Below are 25,221 nucleotides of genomic sequence, written 5' to 3' on the forward strand. Positions count from 1 at the left end.
TTCTGTAGGCAAAACAATTGTGAATGAAATGTAACACACATTCAGGTGCATATGAACAGTTGTGCAACACTGCCTTGATAAATGCACTGAGGTCTCCTCCATGTGTGACAGGCAGTCCAGAACATCGCATTTGTTTTATTCCACTGCCCTGCATGTCTGTTAGGCCAGTGCTTCTTAGATGCTTCTTCAAAGAGGTCAGTCTGCCTGCCTTCTGCAGTCAAAATACCTGTGCGTCTGATTTCCACTGAGATATCTTCCAAGCCTTTTTACCTGGCTGTGTGGTTAGTGATTGTTACTTTTGGCAATCAGCTAACTACACTGCCTAGTAACTAGGCTGATCTAAGATACAGTTCCCTTCCAATTCCAACTTTTATGAAGACTGATTTTTTTGTTAAAAAACAAACAAACAAAACCCACAAAACCTATTATAACAGATTCTAACACTATGAAGGCTGTATTTTTCCCATTATTAAAACTGTTGGACATTAAGCAAAGTGATCATAGTAAAAAGCATTTATAGTATTCAGGGAGTTTAATATTTAATCATTGATTAGAAACTCCGTAACTTACTAGCTTGTTAAATAAGACATGAAAGCTAAATGAGAATTACTTTCCTTATACATGACAGATAAACTAAATGGCAGAACAGAACAAATTCTTAGCCCATTCCTGGTGCATAAACTATTAAGTATACCAAAAGTCTTAATGTGGCTAAACAATTTAAACACAGCAGACAGTATTCTTGCTCCAGGAACACTCCTAAGGATTTTAGCACCAATTCAGGAAATCTCAGATTTCACTTGATATTGGCAACATATAACACACACTTCTCTTGGACAGCTAGCATTTCTGGAAATAAAGCCGTAAACAAATAAACGTTATTAATATTTTTGCACTAGGAATAAAGATGTTGTAAGGCATGCAGCTTTCTGTAGCGAGGCTGTAGCAGGGAATCCTGTGCATTGTTTTGATGGCAGTGAATTTAGTGATTGTGAAGCAATGGATACAATCAGCTAACTACACTGCCTGCAAACCAAGCACCACTCTTGTGATGGTGTCATGGCATTCAAACCTGGAAAAAAAGAAAGCACTTTGATAATTTATATTAATTTAGTCTACCACATGACATGTTCTTATAGTGACAATCAATTGATAATAATGGAAAACATTGGTCATACCATCCTTAGTGTTATTCCACTAAATCCTGCCTCTTTATATCACGAATTAATTATTCTAAATAATTAAAAAGTGCAGTGGATGCATAACACAGATCATGTCAGGAATAGAAACAATGAAATACCAACTTTTAAATGATTACAGTGTGTCACAATGGAAAAAGGAAATGAGAAAAGCCTGGGCATGCAGTCCTAGTTGCATGAATGCAGACTAAGTGGTAGCTCTGGTCAGAGCTGGATGTGCAAATACAGCTGCCAATTTTGGCTGAGACGAGATGTTCAACAAGACCAGTAAACTACATGATTTACAGCATGTCAGATGTCAATGGTTATGGCACAGTGGTCCAACTTATTGTTGCATTCTAGGTTTCGTACAATTTTCATTTCAAGATTTTCAGAAGAAACTGCATGTAACTACAGCAGAAGTAAGAGTGGTAGCATTTCACTGCTTCCCCGGCCTACAGAGAGCTCTCCTTCCTTTTCCCCAGTGGTACAGGAACCCCGTCTGTGCTGGCCGTCAGATGTCAGGCTGCTCAGACAGTTTGTGCTAGTCTGTGGTAGCTAAAGAAGTTAGCAAACCTGTTCTACAGAACAAAACTGGATATGTACAAGGAGTTATAAGTAATTATGCCTTGTGTCTAATATATGTGTATGCAATTAATAATTTGATAAAAACATTTTATGTAGATGTATCAGGCCATTCCTAATTCAGCAGTGAGACAGAGCCTGTGAAGTTACAAGAATGACTTTGCCTTCAAATTAATTTTTTCTTTTTTTTTTTTTTTTTGGCTAGCTTTCATCCGTAACAGCCTTATTCCTAAAATGCAGAAAAAATAATTCAGAAGCTTACCTTGTAAAAATCCTGATAAGGATTGAATTTATGATAAAATGCTTAAGAAGATTTAAAGGAATAAGAAAAAAATGGATGTCTTCCCTCCTCGTTTCCTTCCTTTTTCCATCCACTGAGCACCCAGCAGGCTTTCACAGGCAGATGTGTCTGTGGGGCTGGACCCGAAGGTGGCACCGGGGTGCCCCTCATCTCCCCCTGGCACTGCTGGGCTGGAGTGTCCCCAGCTTGGGCCGTGGGTCAGCCCCATGGCTGTGCCCTGTGTGTACGCTCTGTCGTCATGGTCACTTGGGGCTGGCACAGGGAGGAAGGGCCACTGCTTCGAACCATCCGGATGGCTCTTGCCATAGAAAGCTTTGTTGCAAAAGAGGTTTCTATGGGCAGAGTCAATACAGAGCGTGCACAGAGTTTCTGCCCTTCTCCTGGGGACAAATGGCTGCAGGTTTTGCCACAGCCATGGGGGGATCCAGGTTTTGGTGTTATGTGTGGCAGTCTGGGCTGCTACCTGGACTGTACAGCTCCATACCAGGAGCCTAGGTTCTATGGAAGGAGGGCCCCAAAAGACAGACAAACGGGTCTAGAGAACAGATGTCTTGTGCTCCTGGCACTGGGCTCCAGTGGGAGACACATGCTGCACATCTTCACCCACGGGTGTCGAGACCACTTCTCTCCCCGTTCCCTGGGGACCTAGCTGGCCATTTCTGTATGCTTGCTCTTGACCAGTTCAGCTCACTGCAGACTTCTCACTCCTTTGCATTTCAGGTCATGTTTCCCTGCTTAATTCTTTGCTCATTTCTTCCTGACAACCTGCACCAACATGACCTCAGCCTGTCACAACTGACACGGGGAGCGGCAGGAGGCAGGTAGATAAGCCCGTATGGACTGTGCGCACTGCAGGATCTCCTTTGCTCCACACTGGAGGAGGAGAAAACTGTTCTGCATTGCTCTTAGTTGCGTGGGAGGTGGAAATGCAAGAGTAAAACAGCATGGTCCTCCCTGCTGCTTTAGCAAGACACGATGCTTAGCTGGTGATGTGATCCACACGTGCGGTAGGGGTAAGAGTGTCTAGAGATTTGGGGTATCTCATTTTAGAGGAATGACTTGAGATGCTTTCAAAGAGCTTGTCCTTTAGAAATTTCGGTGCACCTCGCCCCCTTTGAGAACTGCCTACCTCTAGCAGGCCCATGTAAATTGTGTGGGTTAGTCCCCTCCTAATCAGTGTAATTAGCGCGGTCATATGTCCTATGTGCTTTGCATAATAAAATACAGTACTCATGGTAAAGTGTTTATGCAGAAAAATTATCTGTAAGTACCTGTCACTTAGGTGTTTACAGAATACCCACTGAGTTACTAAGCAATTAAGTAAAGATGAAAGCCTTAATCAGAACGTGATTCATTTCTTAAATAAATATTCTTAAGCTCTCTCATTAGGCCCAGAAAGTTTCTATTTATAAAAGGAAAAAAATTGTGAGCCATCAACATATTAAAAGTGCAGTTTGTGGCTTTGATCGGAATCACTGTGTTGTTCCATCCAAAAATAAATCTTTGCACAGAGACTGCATGATGTGAATAAACATCACGCTTCCAGATACACGGCTTCATCTGCCCTCCAACATAGCAGAGCCAGCTGAATTGCTGCTGTGCTCCTGCAGCACTGCTGGTGCTCAGACATTGCTCTGGTGGTGCTTGCGAATGAGATTGGGTCAGGACCTAGCCTGACAAAAGAAAAGTGGAGTCTTTTTCTCTAAGAACGCTGTCATCTAGGATGTTTTCCCATACAGAAACAGTTCGCGCTCACTGCTCTTACATCAATAGTTAGGACTTCGGCTGCTTACCTGGAGAAGGCGTCTGGCACCGAGCATACACAAAACCCAAATGGCTTTTAGAAGGAAGATTCCCGCTAACAAGCTGTGTGTTGTTTTGTTGGCTCCACGAACTCAATCCTGAAAAACAAGAAATCTGAAAAAAAAAAATCTTCAGGGGTAACTGTTGCTGGTAGTGTGTTTAGGGAAACTGCTCGCTCTTGGTTTGGCCCACAGTTACTACAGAAACTGTGTCTGACTCTTTTCCCTTTGTAGTTCATGCCTAGGCTTGCCTGGTGACCCAGGAGACCCATAATTTAATCTAGCTAAGAATGCTTGTGCTGAGTTAGGGGCCTGATCTGATTCCCACTGAAGTCTTTGGACAGATTTCCATTGATTTTACAGAACTTTGGATATCACCCATGGATATCCAGGCACAGCAATGCACTGTTTTTTTCTTGTGTTTTTTTTTTTTTTTTTTCCTAATAATGTTTAAAGAAAAACAGCAGCACCCTTTAGCAAAAGGCATAAATGTCTGCTCATTTATCTCATACATCTTGCCAATCAGGACACTTGGCTATTCGTCATGGTCTTTGCAGAAGCTGCTGGGATGCTAACAATTTCTGTCAGGATGCAACAGGGAACAAGTGGGAGCACAGTTTGCTGAATTGCTAATGGGTCTCACGTTGGGATGGACTGCTCACATTTTCTTTCTGGTGCTTTGTTTCCCAGCTATTTATTATCCAAATAGGGTACTCAAGGCTGCCTTCTCTTCAGGTCCATGACATCTGCCAGCATTATGAAGGATTTGTGTTCAGTGAATCTAGCTGATGTAAAGAGACAGCTTTTCTTGTCAGTGAAATGGGAGGCCAGAAGTACTCTGCTGTATCTGTCATTAGCAGAAGTACTTCTGAATTCCTGCATATTAAAAATACTAAATTAAAAAGTTCTCACTGCCTTATTTCAGTGGCAATCTTTATAATTAGAGCCAACTGGATGGGTTGCCGGGATCTTTTCTTAAATTTCCCTTTTTTTGTTGTTGTTTTTTCCCTGTCCGATGCAGAAGTTGGTATGGTGTGTAAACAGCCTCTTAACTTCCAAGAAATACACCTTATTGCATGACTGATTGCACTGCTTCGTGGGGTTTCTCAGGTGAGCAGTTTGTTTACAGCTGACCTGTGCTTTATATGTTAGCTATGGGAACACCTAACTCAACAAAAGGAGGCGTTGTAGGGATTCAGACTTCTCTTTGACTGTCCGTTGTGGAATCTGTTCCCTTCTTTTGTCACAGAATTTCCTAACTCACGGGGCCTGCCTGGGCAAGTTAGAGTTGGAGAAAGTAGGAAGGCAGCAGACAGTTCAACGACCCTGCAACTGACCCAAACCAGCTCGGCATTTACTGAAGGAAAGACAGCAATGGGATGATTCCTGAGACCTTACTGTGTCAGATCCCACATGGAAACTGAAAAAATTAGGGACTTCAGTGGCAGGGGATGGACTCCGTAAGATGCCTGCTGCTGTTCTGCAGTGGGAATGTTATTTTAGCCCTGGTTGTTTAAGAATAAAAGGAAAACAAGGTTTATAGGTAAAAGTCATTTCTTTTATTAGATTGTAATACGATAATGTGAAAAAATGACGTGAAGACAAAGAAAGCAGACGAAGCTTTGGCAAGAAAGACAACATCATCCCTAGAGGATTCACAGTCTGTAGGTCTGTGAATGTGCATGAAGCCTTGAGTGGACTAAACTGTTATTTAGAAGAACTTGAACTATAATTATGTGCATTATCTATCATTTTTAGGAGGTAGATCTTGCTCTTATTTAATATTTTCCTGGACACCACTTTGTCAGCAGAGCTGAAGGATCCAGATCTGTGGTAGCTGTTCCCAGCTGCATCCTCAGGGTTTACATGAGAATCAGAAAGAGAGACCCATCAATTGCCTGACATTTTTAAAGCAAGTTTACTCTGTAAAATAACATTCCAGCCTCAGGCGTAAAAATCCAGTTTGCTTGCTCCAGCATTCTCACCTGTTACCCGGAGCTAATTTTGGTGTGCAGGCAGCAGACAGTCCGTGGCATGTCAAAATCTTCACAGGCTGCACGGAAAGGGGCGAACAACTCCTGAGAAGACCTTGTATGGGAATTCTTTACAACAATGCCCAACAGAGATTTCCTGTTGTCCCCCAACTTTCTCCAGAAGCATAAAACAGGTTACCATTGCCTTCTTCTGCTGTGTATGTAAGGGAAGGAATAACTCATGGCTTGCATATGGAACAAAGCCCTTATTTGTTGTAACAAGAAACTGAATGCAGTGCAGAGCACACGAGGGGCTGTCTTGTGGTCAAAACACTGGTGTATGACATTAAATCTCAACTCCTGGCACCGTTGTATGCTTTTCCTGAAGATTCATTATCTCAGCGTTTGATTTTCCTCTCATTTGAGTGGTTACTGGAGGGTTCCTGTTGCTTGAGGAAGTATTTTGATAAGTCAAAAAAGGAAGGGGAAGACACTGTTTTTTTCCCTTTTATTACACATTCTCTAAAGCCAGAATTTCTCCTAAATGGCTTGGTAAGTCTGTTTTGTGATACTGAACAAAACTGTAAAGAGAAAGGAAGTAACTGTGTGGGTGGAGGAGAAGGGGAGTCCAGAAATAGCCAGAAATGCATGGATTGTGGTACACTTCTGCAAAGATGTGTACTTCTGCGATGTTGTGTCCTCATGCTTCATTTTGCTTATCCGGTGTATTGTATCACAATATATTCACAAAACCAAAATGTAAGCACTTGAATTGCTTGGCTGCAACATCTACAATCAAATCAAGAGACGGTTTAAATACTCAGCTCTTTTTACCTTAATTTGTCATTTTGTCTTGACAGTTCCTGATATCTGACACTGGTGGCACAACTTCCTGAGACAGCAAAAGGAAAAAAAGAACACATCAGCTTTTCTCTGAATGTTCCCCCCTAATTATTGCCTGAAGTCTTAAACAGTGAAGCATTCATATTTGAGAAACTGCCTTTGTAAAAACCCTTTAACAGAGCCATTTCCACTCTCCATAAAACGCCTCAAAAATTAAATGAAACTTTACTAATAACATGAACGTTTATACAGATCACTAGCAAGATTAATGTATGGTAAATACAGAGTCATACAATTTTCAAAATGAAGAGTACCAAATGTGAGGGCTTCATAGGGAAAGTAATAGCTGTGCAAAGGCAGCTAGTAGCAGTCAAGTCCAATTTTAAAAAAATATTAATAAGCCCGGTACTATTTTTCTCATGGTGAATATTTAACTTAAATATTAAACTGATGTTTATCTGATGGGCTCATGGACACAGTAGTACACAGTGCTGATTTAAATATGCCTTAAAAGATGATGCTGATATTGGGATAACACCAAATAGCTTGGCAATACCTTTGAAACCAGCATGTTGATAAGTGTAATGGTGCACACCTGAATATCGTTAAATTTCACAGAGCCCCTTGATTTTCCTCTTCTATATAAATCCGTAAGCAAGGTGTATTGTTTAGAAGAGGGGGAGAGAAATTGGGTGTTTGTGGGGTTTCTGTTAGGAAAAAAAACAAGCTAACAACTACATAGGTTCTTGTAGTATTAAATCTGTTTCCTTGGTGACTATTTGGAGTTGTATGTAAAGTATATCTTAGATTTTCAGCAGCTTTGGTCTGAGAAGGTAATGTTTTTCATTTTCATTGTAAGTAAAAGAACTGTAAGTTCTATAAGAACTATAAGTATAGTAAGTAAGTACTGCTGCTTCATTATTGAAATGTGTATGTGATGTGTAATAAGGAATAATATTTTCTACACTCATTAATACTTTAACAAGTGTAGTAGTGTGGGAGTCTTCTGGCAGTATGTTAAGCTGGTGTCAGTGTCCTGAACTGAGGTGACTGGTTGTTTAGCATCTGGGCTTATCTAGGCTTTATCTCATGTGGTTTATGCAGGTTTTGTAATATCTATCTTGGGAATTTTATACTGTCTTAGTGCTACCAAACTTATTTAGTGTAGTGTCTCATTTCTACTGATGGCTCTCCAACAGCACTTTGTGCACTTGATTTAAAATGAAAGATGAAATTGCTGCCACGGTCTTCTTCATCACAAGGCTGGTGAAAAGGGAAGACAAGCTGAGTAAGCATAAAATTGAGAAATTTGCAGCTAAGTTGACAACAATACTGTTTGAGAAGTACAAGAATCACTGGTACTTGGACAATCCATCCAGAGGACAAGCCTTCAGGTAAGGATTCTTAGCAGAAGAGAAGGCAGACTGGAGTCTTTGCGTGGCATTGAAGATACAGCAAATGTAACTAAATGAAAGCTAGCTGTTAACTTGTTTAAAAAAAAAAAAAAAAAGAGAATTCTGAAAGTAGTTCCCTGGGATGTGTCTGGAGTTATCTAGAGAGCCAGGGTAGAAAACCAAAGGCAATGTACATACTCCTATGACTTCTTGAGCGCAGAACTTAAGTGGCCTTAATGACTCCGAATTGTAACAACTTAAAGTCTCCAAAAATGACCATTAGAGTGAGTTGCTGCATAATGTCTTAAAATGAACAAGTAACAGAGGCCTTGTTTGGACATACAAGTCAGCTAGTTATGTTAACTTGCTTCTTCAAGTTGTGAGAACTTCCATCAACAAGCTGTGTTAAATAAACTGTAGGGAACCTGATTGTATTTCTGGATGAGCAGAACTTGCGAAGCTGCATCTGGAATTCAATGTTCTACCTGCCCTTGTACTCCTAACTAGGTGTATAAGGATAAACAAACATCAGACAAGAGATCCGCTGCTGGAGCAAGCTTGTGTGGAGAGTAATGTGGACTTCAGTAATCTTGGTTTGCCAAAAGAGATGACACTATGGGTTGATCCATTTGAGGTATGTTGCAGGTGAGTTGAGAACCTGTGACTAACATCATGCTGCGTGTTCTGTACTGACTTGATCTTTGCCAAACTTACGAAAGAAACTGTCTGAAGGTGTACTTCTGTATTAGTGTCAGGTGAGTAGTAGCAAATGTCTGTACTGCTTGTGCAGAACTGTGTGATACAAATACAGTTTCTTCCAGGTATGGTGAGAAGAACCGGCCGTTCACAATTGCCCACTTCGAGGGAGAGGAGAACCCAGAGCTCCCTCAGCAGATCAGCTATGCTGTTGACAGAGCAGCTCTAGACTATCAGTCTGGCACCTCTTCTGATGAGGAGAGCTTCATCAAGGAACCAAAAGCTATCCCTACTGTCAGTAACCCTAACAGTATCTACCAGGTAAATATGGTCATGGAATGTAGCTTGTGGTCAGAGCTATCACCTGCCCTGCAGGTTCTGTTGTGGAGGAGTATGGTAAACTAACAGCTGATGGCCAGACTAGTCTCCCCTCTCTTATTCAAAAACATTTTAACTTCATCTCATTTCTTGTTGTTTAGTTTAGTGACTACTGCAAGCCACCCATGCAGCACTGGTCGCAGTATCTTCATAGGAAGACATACATGACTGATGGCTCATACTATGCCCAGCACAGGGGTTACAAAACCTACAGGCCAACAGCTGCTTTCATAGGACCACGTGTTGATAGATACCACTGGATCAATACCAAGCGGTAGATCTGTGGCTGCACATGTTAGAGGCTGTTGAAGCACTGAGCTATGGTATGGGATGAAGGCTGGCACTACAAAGCTTCATGAAAACAGAAAGCACTTACTGTCTGTTCCCTATCTCTTACTCTGTATATCTGGAACTTCGGGGTTTTATTATGTAACTTTTTAATGTTTTATTAATGTTAACATAAGACTGAAAATTAATGTGACTCTACTTGTAAGTTAAAAAGGAAATGCATATATCAATAAATCTAATCATGTTCTTTTAAAAGCTGTGTGATCTGCTATCAGTGCCCTGAAGGCAGTTAAAGCTTTTCAGTGAAGTCACAAGCAAGTCAAGGAAGATTTAAAAAAAAAAAAGTGAAAAGTGACTTGCCTTGAAAGGTAATCTGTGTCCTCCTGGCAAAAGTAGCAAGAGCAGAAGCATACTCTGTAGTTGCACATCTACACATCACAAGTGGTTGAGTGAAGCTTTGCTATTTGCAGCTGTGAAAGACTGCCTTGTGGCTCCAGCTGGGCTTCTGCTTCTTAGCCTGTAGCTTACCTGTCAGAAGAACACAGCCTTGTGGACAGGAGAAGAATGAATACATGGCATTGTAGCTTTCCACAGCTGTAAGTTAGCATAAGCTTGCCAGTCTGCAGTACTGTGTCCCCTGGGAAGCTTTTCCTGTAGCTGTGGGACAACTTGAATCACTTGAGCTGTTTTCCAACTAGTCCACAACACTGGACACATGGAGTCTACACTCCCAGTAGGAAAGATACTGGAGTCCTAAACTGTGTTCTAGGATATTGCTTGAAACACTTTTTTTTTACTCAGTGCTGGTACTAATTACATTAAACCCCTGCTTTTGTATTGATTTGCAGTATCTCTTCCTACTGACTCAATGTGTCTCCTATTCCACCCATTTGCTTATTAAACAGGGATGCGAGGGTAGCAGAAGCGATGTCAATAGCTTGTCTTGCTGGCTAATCTGTTGAAAATGCTCAACTTGTGTGTCAAAAATCAGTAGCTTGTGTAAATACATGGCTACTTCAGCTATTTCTACTTGCTCTACTCTACCTCTTGCTACCTAATAAACAATGATGGAAACAACTAAAAAACAGTCCTGAAAGAGAGACACTGTGAAAGCAGAAAGCTAGAGCCACTTCAAGAGCTGGAGGGCTGCCTGTGTAAGTGAAGCCAAACAAAAAAGTATTAAAGATAGCATGTAAATTTGAAGAAATCTCATAGTGTAAAAGATAATACTTGTATTAAATTTTATTGTATAAAGTCACAGGTGCTCAAACTGTATCTTAGTTACCCTTTTATTATAATGTACATATGGATGGGGGATAATTAGGAGGCCAATTCTTGTAATGCTGTTCCACAATGAGGTGCTCTCAGTCATGCTTCACCATGACTTAGTCTGTATTTCTTAAGAACAAACCCACACTACTGAGTCACATGTACTTCTGCACAAGACTTCTTGCAATAAACTTTGTCAATAGGATTCAGTAGCTCACTCACACAAAAAATCAGTCCTACACTGCCTGTAAGTATAGAGAGTTTCTTTCTTAAAATACTTCTTTTTGAGGTCTGCTCTTTGTGTGAATGCTGTAATCTGTGTGATGTTGCATAAACTAAATAAATGAGATGATGTAAGGTGGGAGGCTTCTTCATTACTGTGAGTCAGAAGCAGTGTTTCCAACTAATTCTTACAGCCCTGATAATAGAGCTTAGACTTGAGCAATTAGATCCATTTATTGTTATCAGTAGAGTGTTTTACCTAGCGAGGTCCAAGTAAGCATCTTTGTATAGGGTGAAAACGTGTATATTTGACTTCTCAATTCTGACAGAATAGAATGAGTGTGCAATTTTTAAAGTTCTAATAGTCTAGCCACTTCTTAGTGTTGAATATTTGATGTTTAATGAGGTAACAGCATTAGTATGAAGTTATTGAATTGATCATGAAATAACTCAAAGTTCTTGCTCTGTGCTTTCATGAATTGTTGTACTGATGGGGTGAGAAAGAACTCCTGTGACTTGTTACCTAAACTAGAGGCTGTGGTGGGCAGGTGCTTCACTTACTATTGGATGTCAAGTTCCCCATGCCTTTCAGGGCTTTGCTCTTTAATTTGGGAGGAGGAAAGTCTTGTGTCTCTAAGATTAAGGGTGGAGCTAGTCTTTGACAGCGTAGGGCTTGCATTCCTTTCTGGTTGGTACTACAGAGCAGTTGATGCATGGTGACATCAGGAAGAGTGAAGGTTGTCCAGACTGGGCAAGTTGCTTCTGGTGGTGGATGTTTTATTTTCTGTTCCTGTTGTGCAATTGTATGGGTACAGTTACTTGGGCTGATTACGTCTATAGCTTTCCTTGTCTTAAAGTCTGAAGCATCAGTGTCAGCTGATGTCTGTAGAAGCTTCAAAACATGTAGCAAAATGATACTTGAGTTTAAAATATATATACTTAATGAGACTTAAATACTGCTTCTAAATTTTGCTTCTGTTCCTGAAAGCTGGGGGTTTGGTGAGCTTTTACAACAGTGTTTGTCATTTCACTACTTGGATGTAGTAATGTAGGCTAAAATCTTGTCACTTAAATTACTGTATTGCTTTCTCTCTCAATTTAATGAGCCTTTGGTATGAAGAGGAAAAACATAGTCTCATAAAATGAAAACACAAGATTTATTTTGGTATAAAGCCTGAAGACAAAAGCAGAGGACCAATTTAGAACCAATTCTTGAAGTCTTCTGAATATCATTAAAACTTTTTACCTAAGGCTATCTTCTCTTCTAATGCCTGTATTTGTCGTACCAAATGGTTTTTTTCCAAACTAGTTAATTCAAGGTGGTCAAAAAGTAAGTCTTCACTGCCTTTACTCTTCAAAAAGCGGCGTTCACTTTCTATGATATCCACCAGCTCTTCACTTTATCCTCAAGTTCTGAAGAGGTCAAGTAAGTACAGCTGTCCTCTGCTGAGCTAAAGAAATGGAACGCTTAAAATCAGACAAAGTGACACTGATGGTGCTATCTGTAGACTTTTCACAAGACCAAGCCAGAAAGATCAATTTCACAGAAATTTAACTTCTGTTACTCAAAAGATGATAGCTTAGAGAGAAGCAATCAGTCTTTGTAACAAGCAGGCAACACATTCAGCCTGTCCTTTATACAGTGTCAGTAGACGTAGCAGGTTGTGGAAATTGGTTTTGTAGTGTAGAGTGAGGTCATAATGAAGAGGTGTCATGATTTGCTTCGTTTACAACCCCCCAGATTGTTTGATTGTTGATATCTTAATACAAGAGTTCATAATACATCCTCTCAAATCATTCTTACCGTGTCCTCCATCCCAAACTGCCCTTTTCATAGCTGCTTAAGGCATGAAGGAAATGTTCTTTCATCTTCACAAACAACTTGCTATTTAGTGGTTCCTCAAATGTGTCATACAATAAGCACAGAAGTGGAGAGAGCAAATCAGTGTTAATTTTAAAAACCATTTATAGACTCCTTAAATATATTTTTTCATGGTGCTACGTTTTATACTGTCCTAGTGATTCGCATGAGGCCCAAAATCTCTTTCAGAAAGTTTTTTTCAGATAAAAATAACAGCCTCTGATATTATCTGTGTGGCTTTTAGATTCAAACAGTCACACGCTTGTCCGGACACCTATAAGCAGGTTTGAATTGCAATTTTGCAATGAAATCAGAATAAGGATGGTGAGTTTTCAACCAGACCAGGACTCACGACCTTTTTTATTACCTTCTCAAAGGCTTCCATCCCTGTGAAGCTTTTTGCTTTTACCTCAAAAAGTTGTGAGATCAGAGTTATTTCTTCCTTGGAGAATGGTTCTTCCTTTAGTAACATCTGAGATATCCCAGAGGAGTTTTCACCCTGGAGAACTGTTGACAGCTGGAGCCTAAGAGAGAACATTTCACCAAGGCAAGTCTTTAGCGCCTAGAAAAAGAGAATACAGTTTATGGTGGATTTTTGTTGTTGTTGTTGTCTTGCTGTCTTACAGCTGGGGTGAAGCTGCATTATTTAATGTTGAATGTGAACCATTCTGTGAACAACCTTTGTGCAACAGTGATGGCAGTTCAGATAACAGCCTTTAACCATCTGTTTTTTCACCTTTGATTTTTGTTTTTAGAAGTTGTACAAAACTGTTAAAAACACCTTCTTTTAAAAATGGTGCTTTTTGTCCTGACACTGCTGTGATGTAATTACATTTGGAACATATTGATGTACCTGATAAAAAAGCCTCAGAAAGATTGGGTTGGTGTCTTGGTTGAAGTCAGCGGCAGTGATATGAGCTAAACAGTGCACGAGGAGCAGGAGGAAGCTTCCAGCAGAACCCAGGCAATCCCTTAGAATGAACAGCTTGTTCTCTGAATTCTGAGAAAAAACAAATATCCAGAGTTGAGATAAGAGCACAGCAGCAGTCAGCTCAGCTGATGCAACTCCTCCAAGGGTTGGTCTCAATTTTACAGAAGTTAAAAGACTCAAACTAGAGAATGTTGGTTGGTGAATATCCATATACTAAAGAAAGCAGCATTGTCATAAGGCTTTCTGTTTTCCTTTGTGTGAAATCTAGCATATTCTCACATGAGGTGTTTCTAGAGTTTTATTTTTGTATTGTGCGCTTTAGAAAACTCTCGATGTCTTGGAATTTTAGAAATATAGAATCTGACTATTTAGTATTATTTAATTATAGTATATAAAATGCTGATCGGCTGTTGACTTCTCTGAAGGTGACCTGTACATAATTTGGTGTAACTTGAATATGAGAGACTAGGTAACCACAGCTTGTTTAATAAAGCATGCTTTGGGTATGACCGTCATACAAAACATTTCTTAAATCTCTGTATCCTAGAGTGCTCTATTAAGTTTACATTCAGAGATATCAATATAATGTCAATGGTATGCTTCAGATATTTTCCTAGAAAGCATCAAGCATACCCTGACTTAAAAATATGAACCATTTCTGCAATCTCCTCCCTAGTTCTCTAATTTAATGGATATGAAAATATTACACAGACTGGTTAGACGTGAAGCTGACACACCTGATAAAAGTAGCAGTTTCTGAAGGCATTGCCTGTAGCATTACAGAGAGGTATGCTGGAGGCAACACACAGGTTAATTTCTGGAGCCTGCAAAGGGAAGGCAAATTGCTTCTGTAAAAAGTATGTATGCACATCAGATCTGCAAAGTAAGAGGGATTAATGGGTTATAAATTCATTTAAATGTCAGCTTTGATTTGCAGTCAGTACACAGAGCCAACAAATACCACAAGGAAATGGAGACTGTTTAAAAAACCCTTGCATATCACAGCAGTTCATCTTGCCAGTTCTCTAATTAAATAAATGAAAGTGTACTCTTGCCCTGGAGCTCTGACTGTAGTCACCATTATTTTTATTATTATTTATTTGATATTTTTATGAAAGACCCTGCAGAGTCTACCTTGACTGCAGCCATAATGTGCAAAGAACAGTAAAAAGAAAATGGGACTCCTTGCTCCAAATTACTAAAAATGAAAAGCTTTATCCTAATATTAGGCAGTCCTAGTATTATGCATATGCAGCAATTAGGTAATGCAAGAATTAAGTGATGTGCTCAAGAAAGATGGCACAAGAAATAAAAGAATGGATCGTGGATCTTGTGGGACAGAGATTTGACTTCAAAGTTGTTGTGGAGAAAACAAATGGATTGCACTTCCTGATGCTCTCACACTAGTTATTCTCTGCTTGATCTTACTTGATAGTTGTTGAAAGATTTTTTGGGTACCTGTATTCTTTTAAAAGCACTGATCACTGAACACCAGTGTCTTAAGAACTTACATCAATGTGAAGTCTGAGAAATTGCAGGATGGAGATGCCGTACTGATATATGACAAACTCCCTTGTAGAAAGAGTTGCAGAATCAACTACTATTAGTTCTCCTTCTTGATCCATCAACTTATCTTGTATACCCTGATAAGAATTTTCTGTTTCTACAAAGAACAGTAACATTTTGTTAAACTAAATAGTGTTTTTTTCATTTTGTTTGTCCAAGAGGGAACATTGCAACACAAGCATGTAATATGCTGCATTTCTCACCTTTTAACACTTTGTCATTATTCAGTATAAAATTAAGCCCTTCTGATGCATTAGAAATTTTTTCAAGAGTCATGCCATGCTTTATTCTCATGCAACCCCCAAAACCTCCTTCTGAAATTTCAGATAAGGTCTAAAATAGCGAGATGACTTGTGTGCCTCTGATTTCATCAGCAGCAACAGCTGAGTGATTCTGGGTCTGTCTTCCACTGCTACAGCACTTTCTTCAGAGGACAGTAAATCTAAGTTGCCTGTCCAGTAAAATCTTATCACAATAAAAACAAAATGAATGATAAAACCCAAATCATTACATTACATTCACCTTCTGACATTTCTTGTAAGAATGAGCAGAGATGAGGTTTACTTTTGTCCAGCTTTTGGCTTTGTAGTAATCCAGTTGCTGCCGCATGACTTTGGAGCTCATCATTGACATCTTTCAGAAGACCAAGAAGAAAAGAGGTTTCTAGATACTTAGTTTTATTACCACCTGTGTAAAGAAATAGAGAAATGCTGCTTTCTTAAACAATCCATCTCTAAACCATCATTCCAAAAAGGAATTATACAAGCAAGGTGAGATAGGTAAATAATTTTGCTGTTTGGAGCACAATATTGAAGTCTGGGCAAAGACATGTCAACATTTCAGAGAAAATCTCTCTTTCAAAAACACTTTACAGTATTCAGTTGGCTAGTTCTCTCTCTTTTTTTCATGTACCTCAAATACTATATGGAAGTCTTTGTTTACACAGGGAGATGGTACTCTCAATATCAAAACAAGCAAAAATTCAAAATCCTGCCCTCCCGCACCAAAAAAACAAAACCAAAAAAAAAAAAAAAACCAACATCAAAACAAGACCAAAACCTAAGTGCTTCTTATTCCCACAGATTTTGGTTGGGCTTCTTACAGAACACTCCTGGCAATTTTTCCCAACAGTGTTGTGTTTGTTTCCAGTGTGTCTTTCTTGATGAAAAAATAGATGATCTGCCTTTGAGTCTATAAATAATGTCTTTCTATTGCATATCTCACCTAATTGGTAGGATTTATTTTTTAACTAATGAATGCAACATTGATTGCAAAATAATTTAAACTTTTTACCATACAGAGGAGGTGTTGTGAACTGTGGATTCAGAAGAATAATTCTGGATGCCATCAGGTGTTCTGCCTGCTTCAGCACCTTGATGTCTGTGAGAGTAGTATACACTAGTTAATAATTGCAAATAATTCCAGATGCTCCTAGCCATTCCTCTTGTTCCATAAGCTAGCCTTGATTTCTTTTGGTTTATTTCTTTGTGTTTAGTTGAATTCCAGGATTGTGTTACATACCACTTCATCGAGATAAGGGGTAAATAAACAGCTGTTTGCTTCATAGAGAAGATGCTGGAAAACCTAAAGACTAAGCAATTGATCACAAGTGATAGTTCACCTGCTCCCAATAACTTTTTTTTTTTTTTTTTTTGGTCCAAAAAGGAGGAAATTCTGCTGCTTATCAAAGAGCTGCTGATGTTTCAAGAGAATCCCTGGACACGTGCTTAATGCTAAGGATGGAAGAAATTCAGCTCTGAAGATGTATAAAGATTATCTAGGTGAGAATTATATTCTTGCCAGAAAAAGCAATCACCCAGGTAAGTATCCAGATTTATACTTAAATTTCAATAATATCAATTAATTGAGAGGACATTAATATAGTCCTAGCTGTAAAATGCCTTTTTAATGTAAACTCTTCACGCTGGCTCCGTTTCTAGGATGGTTAGTTGGGAGAAAGATGTTTTATTTTCAGAAACACATAAAGCCTTCTTCATCTTATACTGTTAACTATTGTCTGAGTTCCACCCCACCTCTTCCCTATTCTTCCCATTTCCAAAGCATTAATGCCCTCCAGGAAATATATGAAGATCAAAAAGGAATGATAAGTCACTTGAGTTTCTTATGACAAACTGGGCTTACTCTCAGTCAAGAACTCTAAGAACTCGTCATCTGCCTTATGATGTGTCCCTGGAATCCAGAAAGACTTGGTGATGGACAATGGAGGACTGTTGGTTTGCTGCATCTTTCTTTCCTCTTCAGATCTCATTCTCAGCTTTTCCAGATCTGGATGAAAATCCTTCCCTTTTGTTTCACTGCATATATTCATGAAGTTCTACAAAGAAAGGTAAGGAGGTGTAAAAGTGCCTATAAAGTTCATAATGATAATTACAGATTTATTTATTTTTAACTACTTCTCTGGCATAAATTTAGGCTTTGCGTATTAAAAACTTATGTTCTCTCACACTGTCAATGGCAAGAAAAAAAATATTAAGAAGCAAATACAGAGACATCCAGCAGGCTTTCACCTTAAGGAGCTCATTTTTCAGGCTGTATATTCTTTGCTTAGGGCAGACACTAGTTGCTTAGCTTGCCTTCTGCTGTTAAACTTCTCAGACTGTACAGTGATTAGTACTTTGGACTACATATGGCATTTCTGGGTACCAGTCCTCAGTCTCTAAATAACTGAAAATCAGGAAAAAAAACAACAAACAAACACAGCAGCCAAACAATGCCCAGAACAAACACAAAACCACTGTGGGGTGGAGTGGTTATGTGATGTGGTCAGATGTACCCTCCTATCATGCTGCTCAGGGTGTGCTGTTGAATCAAACCCTGTGTGCTTCATCCTCCTTTTCAGCTCTCCACACAGCAGGTGATTCTGCAGCTTTGCTGTTTCATCTGGTACTTGCCATATGTGAGATTCTCTGAGGTCCAGATACTTCTCTTGAAGGTCTGCCAGAGACCTTTTTTTTCTTTTTTTTTTTTTTCCTGATGTTTCTTTTGTTTTCAAGGTAGCTATTTTCTTCTCTTAAGAAGAAAACTGTTAAACTCTTTCTTCCCTTATGTTTTTACTTCGGAGGATAGCTACTTTTAAAAGCTCTGTTTTTCCTGTCCCTTTCAAGCTTCTTCAAGTTTTGTATTGCTAATCTCTACGTTCAACCAATGTCTTCATACATCTGTTGTGATTATCATAGTACAGAACATAATCCACACAACTAGCTGCATTCACAGTCTCTTTAGCATTACACCATTAATCTTATATATTGTGCATATGATGCAGCCTGTTCAGTTGGAGAACTTTTGGGATTTATGCTTTTCTAACCTGCAGTGGATCAAAGTTACTTGAAATATTCTTCGTTCTTTTATTTCCCAGGAAGAGTTTCAGTTGATCCTTCAGCCTTCTAATTTTCTGCTCTCTGAAGTTTTTCAGTTCATTGGTTATGTTGTTAGCTTCATTCAAAAACTACAGATCATACATATGGGAAAAAAAAAAAAGAAAAAGAAAAAAAAGCACGAAAAAAGACGATAAGATCCTGGTATTGTTCTGGAAAAGGTGATACTTGCAGAACAGAGTCCTCTACAGAGTAACAGTAGCAATGCAAATTAGCATTTTCTGAATAAAATCAACAGGTAACATATTTTCAGTTTTACCTTCTCCTGGAGGTAGCCTTTTAGGCTTCTGCCTATTTCCTTAAACTGTGCTTCCCTCAGCTGTAATAATCTTACAGCTTGTATATATTCAAGCACTAACAACGTATACTCGGTGTTGTTCTTCAGCAGATACAACGTGCCCCACAGGTCATCATCGATTGATAACTCCTGAAAGATAAAATGGTGATGTGAAATATAGTGTGATTCTGATCACATACCGTGGTATTTGGTTATCTTACTTTTTGTGCATTTCATTGAGAACAGACAGATTTAAGAGTCAGAGTTTTTGAAAATGATGTCAAAGGCAGTGGAAAATGGATAACAGTATTTTTCAGTCCCATGCACCCTGAATTTTTGTTATTTAAAAATAAATAAATAAATAAACTGTCAAAAGTAAGTTTAAGATCATCAAAGGAGCCTTAAGTAAATTTCTGTTGAGAAATGAATTTGAAGTGTCTGATCTTTAGTAGCTAAACCCATGATATTTTCAATTTCTTCATATACACAACTGTTGCAGATTACAGTATGTTATTATTATTATTATTTTTTAAATCTGGAGCAAGCTGTCCATTTGCTATAAACAGAAACAATTCCTCAGGAGACATTTATACACTTTAAAGCTATGTAACAACACACTGGAGGAGTTCCAAATTCTAAACCGAAGTATCAGGAGAATATTACTTCTACAGCAAGCTGTTCCAGGCCAGTGCCCTCCCTTTGGGACCTCAGGGCAGCCTTCTGGAGCCTGTAGCAATCTTGCAGCATTACGACTGTTTGCCGCAGGTGTCTCTGAGATAGGATGAAATATGCCACCAAATTCCCTAATTCTTCTCTTTCAGTCCCTTGGATCACTTGCATTTCTTTGGCTTGTATCTGTGAAGAAAACATTACAAAATCATATAGATTCTGTTACTTGCAGAGTTGTGAAAGTGTGGAAATATTCCAATTCTCACTGCAGGTTTGCAAATAGGAGTCCAGGGAAAAAATAGAGAACTACCCTGAAGAATAATGGAACACATCAAATTAAAATGGGACTTTAGAAAGATTCCCAAAGCATGTCCTGCTAGATCTGGAAAATCCTTTCTTGCATAATGACTTGAATAGTTGTGAACCACATAAAACACTGCTGAACCTAAAATAACCAGAAATTTTACTGAAGCCTCATCCCACCACATACCTCTGTTAGCAAATGAGAATACGAATGCTTCAGCTGATGTACCTTTTCTTCCGTCTGTGTGTGAAGCTCCAGTCTAAATTCTGCCTGCATGTTTCTCAGCACAGCTTCTGACTCTTCCTTTAAACCAACAAGCAAATCCCCTTCCTGATGATGCTTCTGGAGGAAAGCCAGAGCTCTTGCCATTTGCTGTTTCTCTTTACTCTGAGCAACCTCCTGAGCTACTCTTTCACCATTAGTTTTGTAGTCAAAGCTGTTCAGGATCCTGGTCACGCTTTCTGGCCAAATCAGAATCTGAAGAAGGGAAGTACAGTGCTATGAGCAAATGAATTTTGTGTACAGAAGTGAACTTGCTCTTGCATTGGGGTTGTAGTGGGTACAGCTGGTAAGGCTTTGGCTGTGGGGATGCCCTGTTTAGGACATTCCTGTAACTGCACTGTAGGTCAGGGTGGGCAGCTGCAAGCTTACAGGTTTTCTGAATTACCATGAGGCTTTTGCAGGTGAGGGGTGAGGCGTGAAAAGCGTGAACTGCCTCTACCTGAAGGTTGTTGTAGAGATCCAGGACTCTGTACAGACATGCTTGCCTCAGAGCTTCCAGCTTTACTATCTTCACTGCAGAAGCTTGTAGTATTTGAGTTAGAGAGTCTGGAGAAAGCTTGACTTCCTGACAATGTGGTTTCTGTTAAGTGAAAGAGGGAGAAAAAAAAAAAAAAAAGGATTTTCTACACCAACAAATAGCACCATAGTTACCAGAACTAGTGAAGCCTGAGAAGCCTGATTTCCTATGGAAATGGTGGGAAATGTGGGTCAGTTTGGAGTAGTCTAAGTTCTAAGTTAGTAGTCTAAGTAGATTAGTTCCTCCAAGTTTATAGGGGCTCCAAGGGAAACTTTATCCATATAGGTCTTTGCTGGATGAGTGTTTTGGTACCTAGTAAGGCATGAAGTCACACTGCAGTTTTGCCTTAGAGGGGTATGTAAATTCTCTGTTTCTCCTCTACTTGTCTGTTTGTTTTCATAAAATTTACGGGTGCTTTATTTCCTGAGCCCTTTATGCCCCTGCAAAGTTAGATGAAATCAGACAATGGGTCAAGAAGTTTGTCATTAGCGTAATGTGAGGCAGACATCTGCTCTCAGAACAGATTTATATGGTCTGACTGGAGAATGACTCTGCCATATTAAAACCCATGTGTATAAACAAGGTCATCTCAAAGGTGGAGCTTGCCCACAACAGAAGCCCTATGCCTAAGTTACCTGACCATCTTTTAAGCTATCTCACCAGTGTTTTCCTGTCAGACCATAGCATGAAGTCTGTGGTTATGTAGACTCGTAAAAGCTAAAAGAAGAGCACCATTGGTGGGCACTGAGACTGCAGAAATGGCAGTGGCCCCTTCTACAATGTGTATAAGTGTAAAGGAGATGTTAGCTCAAAGTATTTTGAGGAAATATTGTTATTATAACAGGGAACTTTTCTACTTTCAAATCCTCAATTGTTGTCTACTAGTGATGCTCTCCTAGCAAAGCCCAGGGCGCACTAGAGGAAAACCAGCATGTTGTAATTGTAGATGCAGTCAGTGTTATAAAATCCTAAGATACTGGAGGATGGAACAAGGACCATTAAAGCAGCATGAAGAAAAAAAGAAAAACTACATTCATACATGTGAGCAAGGGAAAAACAAACTCAGGCAGTAAACTGGCTTAGAAAGAAAAAGGAAAGAAAAAAGCTTTGTGCTGGTAATGTCACTATTTTTTCCTGTGTAATGATAATTTAAAATTTAGATGACTTAACCTATACTTAAGCAATAAAAATATGTAGTAAAAAAATGTACTGAGGTAGTAAAATATGTAGTGCAATACTAGTAAAATATGTAGTGCAATACAAGGAGACCCAAACACTCAAGTTGTGCATGTAGCTGCTCTGATAATACAGCCACCTATGTAATGCCTAAAGCTGATGTGTATGCCTATACCTTCCAGTGAAGGTTGCATTCATCCTTCAAAGCAGTGAAGTGACAAGAGTAGGAGTAGCATAAGCAAAATACATTGAACTTACTTCTTGTTCAGTGAAGTCAGAGTCTGGGATCTGAAAACCAGCACCACAAATTGACAACTGGTCTGGGATTTCTTCCAGAAAATGTAAGGTCTGATGGGGTGCTGTTAAACGAGAGCTGAGGCCAGAATGTTTGATTTCTTCCCGATGTTTCTGATAGAGGACTTGTTCAGTACGGTGGTGGTGTTCTGACAGTTCTTTCAGGAGTGAGTCCTTGGTGATGACTGCTTCTGTTCTTCTACTGGTCTTTCCCTGAAAACATAGACAGCCCAACTGCAACATCTTCATGATCAGGAGCATCAAAGGGATGAGAAATGAGTCACACGGAGCTTTAAAAATAGCCAGAAACCAGATCTCCAAGTTCATTTAAGTAACATAAGTAGACTGTTTTACTGTAGGATTATGTACCCACAAGTTACTGAAAATAAAGCCACTGATTCTTGTGCCTTAACATTGAGAAGGGAGCATAATTTTGTTTTTGTTCTGCTTTGCAGTAGTCAGAACAGAAGGTTCCTTTAACAAACTCCTTTTTGCTTTTATTTACTTTTCTGAAGTGATGTGGGATAATTGAAAGGAATTCAAAAAGAAAACAGAAAACTTTATTTTCTTGTGTATCAGCTGAGTGCTCTAAGTTGATATGGTACCAACCTTACCCCATTTCCTTTATGGTATTCATCTTCCTTAGTCTTGGATGATTCATAAAAAAATGCACTTATTTCTTCCATCATTAAAGACAGTTCCAGGTGTAACAGTTCAGAAGCGTGCTTCTCTAATAAAAACCTGTGACCAGACATGCATGAGACAGGACTGAAGATTCCTACTTTGTATACTGTGTATGCTTCCTCATTACTACGTGGCACTTGTCATGGTTGTGTGTATATTGCCTGAGAACAAACAGGTAACAGGTACCTTATGTTGAGCCACCCATAAAACCCAAATGTAAGCCTTTTGGGGGCAGGGGAAATACCTCTAAGCTCATGTAGAATATATATGTTATAAGTTAAAATACAGAGGCAATTAAACGAGGCACAATAACCATTCTATGATTCTATGAATAAGGTTCTCTTACTTTGTCTGGATTTCTTGTTGTACAAGGCTGATCTTTTGTGAATGTGAAGTGGGCAGAAGAGCTGATACTGTGGAAGCCGAAGCAGTTTCCTGACTTGCTTCAGTCCTTAATGCCTCTGAATGAGCAGCAGATGCTTTTAAAGTACTTCTTGATGAGTACCCTGTAGAAGAAATCAGGGAATATATTTACTGCTGAACCATTATTTTTGGAGTACGGTTAAGCCCTCTTGCACTTTTAGAATTTTTTCCCTTTAATTCTACAGTATGCAGTAGTAAAAGTAGCAGTGTTCCTGGCTGGAAGGAAACCAAATGGCCTTTCGGAAGGTCATTCATCAGTCCATTCTAGTTACATTTCTGCAAAAGAGCATTTTACCAAAATAGATACATTTATCAAAAGCGTAGCTTATCAATAATTCCTATACGGTTGCCTTGAATTGGACACAAGAATCCTGAACGTCTGTATTGCTTATTGAGAAAGGAAACTGCTTATATCACATACTTCCAATTAACTGTATGGTAATTTGCATACCGATATCTCTTCAGCAGCTGAACAACTTGCATTTTATATCTCCATTTGCTCATACTTAGCAGGTAGACCTAAAAGCCTCGTCAAAATGTAATTGAAAATTTGCATGTTCTCAGCAGGGGAAGTAAAAGCTTTGCTATTGATTTCTAGGTTTTGAACCATGTTTTCAGATGTCAAACTGAGGTTAGGTTTTCTGGCCTGCAGGAGTTGCTGGACTTAAAACATGGAGCCAACTCAGGTTCATGAACACAATGAATTTTTTTTTGATTTCCAAAGATTAAATCATCTTAATTAGGTTTTCCAGGTAAGCCAGCTGTGCTCCAATGCATAAAAAATGTACGAAATCAGATAGTACCACCATTTTCTCAGTCTTCCCTTTTAATGTTAACTGACTTTCAGCTTATAACAAGTTAGTCTAATGAAATCACTTTTATTCTTATGGGAACTCTATACGTGGGCAGAAAGAGATGGATTGTTTTGCAACATATGCATTAACTTTTGTGAGGCCTGGAAAGAGAACCTTTAAGCTTTGATTTCAGGCCTGATCCCACCTGGCAGCAAGTGTACACAGATGATAAAGGGTTTAAGTCCCAGGAGATTTTTAGTACTTACAAAATGGAGCTGAAGTCTGGTTTCCAGCTGTCAGATGGTAGTATCTCTTCTAGCATTTCAAAGTTGAAAAGTTCCAATATGTCTTTAAAGACCAGAGTAAAATCAGATAACTGAGAGTACCAATACTTCCCCTCTTACCGGGTGTCTCAGGTGATGCACTACTTCTGCTATCTTCTTCCAGCATCTGAACCACAGACTTGAGCAGAGGGATCAGATTGTGATGGATGTCCTTGCATGGACTGTATGAGATCCTACTACTGCCATAAAATCTGGTTGTCTCATAGTTTTCAAAGCATTGTTGTGAACCAGAGAAAAGCACCTGAAATAGCACGAAGCAGACAAAAGACAATACACGCAACTTGTGTTTCATGTCTGTCAAAAAGCCCATAGGAAAAGCATCCCGGTGATCTTTGCCTTCTCATGAAAACCTTACACAGTTGGTTTGTAGCCATCCTATGCAAACTGGTGACCCAATAAGATGCTACCGCAAGCTTGTCTCAGCAGTTCAAAAGCCTTTTTGCAATGGTTGTGGTCCCACAGCACCCAACTCTGATTTTTCTGCATCCTTCAAGCTCATCTGAATGTTGTAAGACAAATGATTTGAACTGCGTTACTTGTATTTAATGTCCTCTATTTCTCTGAAATCCATTTGTAAGTGCCGTACATCTGATAAAATGTTTTCTGTTCAACATTGTGGTCTAATAATCCTGCCTCATTTAGACTAATAAGCTGAAATTCAGTTAATAGTTAATGTCTCATGGGGATGGAAGAGCAGAAGAGGAAGAGAGATAGCTCCAAGGGAGCTTTAAAGGAAGGACTGAAGAAAAAGGAAGAAGATTAGAAAAATGTGTTA

At 39.2% G+C, this 25,221-nt stretch overlaps 1 protein-coding gene across 1 annotated transcript; it reads left to right on the forward strand.

Moving 5' to 3' along the window:
• Positions 1–7,339: 7,339 nt before the first annotated feature.
• On the forward strand, positions 7,340–9,693 carry BTG4 (BTG anti-proliferation factor 4). The gene is made up of 5 exons (XM_013101108.5): positions 7,340–7,515; positions 7,882–8,076; positions 8,584–8,721; positions 8,898–9,093; positions 9,252–9,693. The coding sequence occupies exons 2-5, from the start codon at positions 7,904–7,906 to the stop codon at positions 9,426–9,428; spliced, it is 684 nt and encodes a 227-aa protein (XP_012956562.2). The 5' UTR covers positions 7,340–7,515; positions 7,882–7,903; the 3' UTR covers positions 9,429–9,693.
• Positions 9,694–25,221: the final 15,528 nt, after the last annotated feature.

This window comes from Anas platyrhynchos, chromosome 25, assembly GCF_047663525.1.
Source record: "Anas platyrhynchos isolate ZD024472 breed Pekin duck chromosome 25, IASCAAS_PekinDuck_T2T, whole genome shotgun sequence".
NCBI classification, from domain to species: Eukaryota; Metazoa; Chordata; class Aves; order Anseriformes; family Anatidae; genus Anas; species Anas platyrhynchos.

What these genes read in the sequence shown, in the direction of transcription:
- BTG4 (XM_013101108.5), top strand. Translation starts at nt 7,904, where the DNA reads ATGAAAGATGAAATTGCTGCCACGGTCTTCTTCATCACAAGGCTGGTG. An exon ending in CCATTTGAGGTATGTTGCAG is followed by an intron (nt 8,722 to 8,897) that starts GTGAGTTGAGAA and finishes AGTTTCTTCCAG; the next exon opens with GTATGGTGAGAAGAACCGGC. An exon ending in ACCCTAACAGTATCTACCAG is followed by an intron (nt 9,094 to 9,251) that starts GTAAATATGGTC and finishes CTTGTTGTTTAG; the next exon opens with TTTAGTGACTACTGCAAGCC.